At 48.8% G+C, this 6,180-nt stretch overlaps 1 protein-coding gene across 1 annotated transcript in view; it reads right to left on the bottom strand.

Annotated features, from left to right (window-relative positions):
- The window catches only part of LOC105517681 (multidrug resistance-associated protein 1-like), a 50,524-nt gene that overhangs the window by 25,590 nt on the left and 18,754 nt on the right, over positions 1 to 6,180 (bottom strand). The window contains exons 6-7 of the mRNA XM_011950298.1: positions 5,465 to 5,641; positions 2,561 to 2,728 (exon numbers count right to left, since the gene is read on the bottom strand). Of these exons, the coding sequence (XP_011805688.1) occupies positions 2,561 to 2,728; positions 5,465 to 5,641 (345 nt within the window). The remainder of the gene's footprint in view (positions 1 to 2,560; positions 2,729 to 5,464; positions 5,642 to 6,180) is intronic.

Raw genomic sequence — 6,180 nt, 5'->3', positions numbered from 1 at the left:
TTTTTTTTTTTTTTGACACAGGGTCTCTGTCGCCCAGGCTGGAGTGCAGTGGTGCGATCTCAGCTCACGGCAACCTGTACTTCCTGGGTTCAAGCAATTCTCCTGCCTCAGGCTCCCAAGTATCTGGGACCACAGATATGTGCCACCACGCCCAGCTAACTTTTGTATTTTTTGTCGAGACAGGGGTCTCATCGTGTTGCCCAGACTTATCTTGAACTCCTGAGCTCAAGCGATCTATCCACCTTGGATTACAGGCATGAGCCACTGTGCCCAATCTTGGCTTAATTTTTTTCTCAAACAACTCCCGCTGTCAGCTACCCCCAAAACCACTACAAAATATGCACATGAATACATTTTATCAGAGGATCTGAAAGTTTGGGAAGACATTCATCAAACTATTAATAAAAGTCAGTATATGTTTCCTTAAACAGCTAACGGTCAATCTGTTCAGCTTTATGGATCTTACAGTTGCCACACCACCAACTCAGCTCTGCTGAGTTCAAGTAGTCGTAGATGACACTTTAAACAACAGGACACGTGTGGTGGCTCAGACCTGTAATCCCAGCACTTTGGGAGGCCAAAACGGGAGGATCCTTTGAGGCCAAGAGTATGAAACCAGCCTGGGAAACATAGTGAGATGTGTCTCCACCAAAAAATATAAAAATAAAAATAAATCAGCCAGCCATGGTGGTGCATGCCTGTAGTCCCAGGAGCTACTCAGAAGGCAGGATTGCTTCAGCCCAGGAGTTGGCGGCTGACACGCCATGCTTGTGGCACTGCACTCCAGCCTGGACAACACAGCAAAACCCTGGCTCCAGAAAAAAAAGAAAAAGAAAATAATACATTGGCCATGTTCCAATAAAGTTTTATTTATGGACACTGATATTTAAATTTAATACGATTTTCAAATGTCACAAAATATTCTTCCTGTCTAGATTTCTTCTATTTAAAAATATACACATCATTCTTAGCTCAAGAGCCATACAAAAAGCAGGCAGTGGGCCAGATTTGCTAACCCCTGCTGTCTAAGAGAAGAATTAAAGATTAGGGATGCAGGATGAAGAGGGACTACTTGATTTACTTTATTTATATATATTTTCTGAGATGGGGTCTCGCTCTGTTGCCCAGGCTAGAGTGCAGCAGCGCAATCTCAGATCACTGCAACCTCCACCTCCCGGGTTCAAGAGATTCTCCTGCCTCAGCTTCCCAAGCAGCTGGGATTACAGGCACGCACCACCATGCCCGGCTGATTTTTGTATTTTTAGTGGAGACGGGGTTTCACCACGTTGGCCAGGCTGGTCTCGAACTCCTGACCTCAGGTCATCTACTGGTCCAGGCCTCCAAAAGTGTTGGGATTACTCACTGTGCCCAGTTTTATTTACTTTATATACATACACACACACATACACACATATATTGTAAGAATATATCCATATTCTTGTACTTTTCAATTTTGTTACCATGGGCATGTATTACTTAGTAATTTTCAAAAATGTTTTTTTACTACTTTAAAATATGTTTGCACAGAATGTTAATGGTATGTATGGGAATGCTTACAAGAGGTCACGTAGCATGATGCTTCCTGTATATATATACGTGTAACGAGATAACCCTATTTAGAAAGTTTATACACAGAGCAAAAAGACTTGAAAGAAATACAAAATTTCTTAACCAGTGGAATGTATGTAACTGCTTCCATTTTTCTTTTTCATGTTTTTCTTAATCTATATCCCACCTATGGGGATGAGTTAGTTTTCAAATCAGGGGAAACAGCTGGGCCTGGTGGCTCACGCCTGTCATCTCAACACTTTGGGAGGCCGAGGCAGGCGGATCACTTGAGGTCAGGAGTTTGAGACCAGCCTGGTCAACATGGTAAAACCCTGACTCTACTAAAAATACAAAAAGTTAGCCAGGCGTGGTGGTGCACACCTGTAATTCCACCTACTAGGGAGGCCAAAGCAGGAGAATCGCTTGAACCCTGGAGGTGGAGGTTGCAGTGAGCCGAGATCACTCCATTGCACTCCAGCCTGGGCAACAAGAACGAAACTCCACCTCAAAAAAAAAAAAAAAAAAAAATAGTAAAATAAAATCAGGGGAAGAAAAAAAAGAGCCAGTGTGCACCCATTACCACAACTGCCCTATAAAAAGAACATAGGAACTATTTCCTATCATGTTACGGTGTTATGGCAATTTTCCAACCCCTCCACCCACAGCCACCTCTGCAAGTAAGAAAACACAGCCTGCTAGGTCACAGACAGTGTCTTGGGGTGGGATTCCCTGCTGAGAAGCCAGCCCTAGGACTTAAGCAGGAAGAAGGGCCTCCCTTGGCCATGCAAAGGCAATGAATTTAACTCTGCGTGGAAGACTTACCCCTATAAAGACAAGTACAAGACGGCTGTCTTAGGAAGGCTTCCAAGAGAAGCATGAGAAATGTGTTCTTTAAAGTACAATTAAACACAAAGAAAGCCAGAGAAAATAAAGGACTCCTAAAGGGGACACGTTCCGACTTAACCAAAGGGCGAGACAGCCCGACGCCAAGCCCCACCCCGCCAGCAGGCACCTTGTTCTTCAGCATCCCCTTGGGGCCAATCACATTTTCAAAGATATGTTTTCCCACGTGGGCATCCACTGCTGAGAGGGGATCATCGAAGAGGTAAATGTCAGCGTTGCAGTACACGGCCCTGGCCAGGCTCACGCGTTGCTTCTGGCCCCCAGACAGGTTCACGCCCTGGGGAGAGACATGGCACAAGAGTGGGTTTCCTGGGAAACCCTGAGACTCAAGAAATGCAGAAGCAGGCTGAGTGTGGTGTGATCCCAGAACTTTGGGAGGCCGAGGCGGAAGGATTGCTTGAGGCCAGGGGTTTGAGACCAGCCTGAGCAACATAGGGAGACCCTGTCTCTACAAAACAAAGAAAAAGAAAAAACTAGCCAAGCCTGGTGGTGTGCGCCTATAGTTCCAGCTATTCAGGAGTCTGAGTGGGAAGATGGCTTGAGCCCAGGAGTTCGAGGCTGCAATGAGCTATGGCTGGGCCACTGTACCCCAGCCTGGGCGACAGAATGAGACCCTGTCTCTTCAAAAAAGAAAGAAAAGCATAGAGCCTGCTCAGGACACAGCAGGCCCAGGGTGGAGGCCCTGCAGAGCTGCACCCGCCTCCTCTTCTCTGAGTTTGAGGCTGAAGGCATGAGGTCATGCCACTTGCACAAACCTGGAGCCAGGCCCCAGCTCCACCGCCACCAAGGATGGGATCACAGGCACGGGGTTTAGCCCCACCTGTAAACTGGGCAAAAGAGAAAACTTGCGTCTCCCGTGAGGTGCTGAGCAGGGCACGCGGCACACGGCAAGCGCTCAGCGAAGGCTGGCTGACGGCACCAAATCATGTTGGCCAGTGGGAAGGCCCTGATTTCTTAGTCTCATGGAAGGCACTGGTAGACATGGGCATATTAATGCTACTGCTGCTGTTGGTGACAGGTGCTGTGTTTGCCAGCTTACTCTGGATCTGTCACTGTCCGGCAAAGCCATATATAGCTGAAGCAAGGTTCCAGCCTGGGGATGCTGAAATCCAGCCCACGTCCCAGTCACCAGAAGGAAGGACAATGCATGGACCAGCAGCAGCGCCAGCTCCCACCATGACAGATAAGCCAACATCATTTCCCTATTTGGCTAGAAATCACAGGTTACTGCCCAGCCCCTCGTGAGATGCCTGCCCTGGCTCCCATACACTGAGGAGAGGCCCTGGCAGCCAGGTGCCTTCTTTTTCTTTTTTGAGAAACTCGCTCTGTCACCCAGGATGGAGTACAGTGGCACAATCTCGGCTCACTGTAATCTCCACCTCCCAGGTTCAAACAATCCTCTCACCTCAGCTCTGAGTGGCTGGGACCACAGGAGCACAGCACCATGCCTGGCAATTTTTTGTAGAGATGGGTTTTCACCATGTTGCCCAGGCTGGGCTCAAACTCCTGACCTCAGGCAATCCTCCCACCTTGGTCTCCCAAAGTGCTGGGATTATAGGCGTGAGCCACCGTGCTCGGTCAATAATTTGTTTTTTATTTCCAAGGAGCTGCAGACTTACCTCAATTTTTAAACATCATTCACCAAGTAAGAAAGCTGACAGAGCCCCTGGCTTATAACTGAAAACAGAAATGGGCCAGCATTTTGCACTCTTGGTCTTCCAAAAGGGGATACACCAGACGACCACCATGGGGCGCGAAAGCAAAGTGATCAGGCAAGCAGCAAGGGAGGGCACCCCAGGCCCAGAAGGCTCAGACCACGCTGTGGAGGTGGGCAGGAGCTGGGGATTGCTGAGGAATAGCAGGAAAACCTGGGGGGGCTGAAGCACAGCGGGAGGGAGAGTCTGCAGTGGTGAGAGGCACAGAGAATGGCCCTTTTAGAGATGACAAAATGAGCAGGTAAGAACATGAACCCAGGAACCATGCTCTCTGCAGTTCTGTGGCTGTGTGGCCTCAGGCAAGTCACTTGGCCTCTCTGTGCCTCCTTTTCCTCAATGATTACCTAGGTGTAACAACAAATTCTACCCATGGGTTTGCTGTGAGGAATAATTATGTGTAAAATGTTTAGCACAGTTCCTGGCATATAGAAAATACTCAAGTTATAGGCCGGGCGAGGTGGCTAACATCTGTAATGCCAGTACTTTGAGGCAGAGGCGGGCAGATCACCTGAGGCCAGGAGTTCACGATCAGCATGGCCAACACGGTGAAACCCCACCTCTACTAAAAATACAGAAATTAGCCGGGCATGGTGGCAGGGGCCTGTAGTCCCAGCTACTCAAGAGGCTGAGGCAGGAGAATCACTTGAACCCGGGAGGCAGAGGTTGCAGTGAGCCAAGATTGGGCCACTACACTCTAGCCTGGGTGACAGAGAGAGACTCCATCTCAAAAAAGAAAAGAAAACAAAGAAAAGAAAACAAGACAAGAGAGAAATGCTAAGTGTTAGCTATTGTGCTATTTTCAGTATTACGGCTGTCTTGACAGGGACTATGAACATCTGAATCATTGACCACTCCCCTCAACAGCATGCCCTCTGTCATGTGACTCTGCAGTCATGTGACCACAAAGGTAGAATGTACTTCCTTCCTGGTCCCTTCCCTTCAAGCTTGGCCAAGTGACTTGCTTTGTGAGTGGAAAGGACAGTGTACTTTAAGGGACATTGCATGCTTTTTTGGGGGCCTATCTTGGGCCTCTGCTGCCACCATGAGAAGAGCCTCCCTTTGGAAAGCTGCTGAGCCCTCACCCCAGTCCCCAGCAAGAAGCTCTGTAAGGCAGACCTGAGCCACACCCACAGCCTGGACCCAAGCTCAGCTGGCCTGCAGAGTTCAGCAGAGCCACCCAGCTGAGCCCCGCCGGCTCAGCTGATTGCAGTAGACTCACAGACCACTGAGAGTGTGAGAGTGTTTGTTAGGCAGCAACAGCTGACTCATCCAGGGGCCAACAGCAAAACTATACTGACCTTCTCGCCAATCTCTGTCCGATCTCCACTGGGCAGGATTTCCAGGTCTGGGAGGAGGGCACAGGCCTGTATCACAGACCTGTAATACGGTTCCTCCAGCTGACGTCCAAAAAGGATGTTTTCTTGGAGAGAATCATTCTGAATCCAGGCCTGCTGTGGCACATAGGCCACCGAGCCCTAAGTGGCAAATGGAGAAGGAGGTGAGACAGACACACAGACAGATCTGATCAACAAGACAGCAACTGGCCCACCCACCTGTTATGAGGGCCTCGCTTCACAAGTCATTTTCATCACAGCTATTGCTTTGGCAAGAGGGAAACTGAGTCACGAAGGACAACAGATGCCAGGGCTGGGATCAGAACCCATACCACGTGAATCGCTAACTCCAACATCAGGAGTGAAAGAGCTGGTATCCTCGTTGATAAGATTACAGTTATGTATTTAGTAGCTAGCTATTAACTCAATGCCTACAGCGGTGATCAAAACCCCCACTTCCAAAGAGTGGAAGCCCCTGACATGGCCAAAAGCTACTTGATTACAGTTACGGTGGATGCTGAGAGAACGAGATATATGACAATTTTTAGAAGTCTGACTTGACTAGGCGCAGTGGCTCATGCCTGTAATCTCAGCACTTTGGGAGGCCAAGGCAGGCAAACTGCTTGAGGTCAGGAGTTCAAAGCCAGCCTGGGCAACACAGAGAAACCCCATCTCTTTTT

Source organism: Colobus angolensis, unplaced genomic scaffold (genome assembly GCF_000951035.1).
Source record: "Colobus angolensis palliatus isolate OR3802 unplaced genomic scaffold, Cang.pa_1.0 Scaffold305, whole genome shotgun sequence".
In the NCBI taxonomy this organism is placed as follows: domain Eukaryota; kingdom Metazoa; phylum Chordata; class Mammalia; order Primates; family Cercopithecidae; genus Colobus; species Colobus angolensis.
The sequence above is the reverse complement of the archived record's forward strand: the minus strand, read 5'-3'. Positions and strand labels throughout refer to the sequence as shown.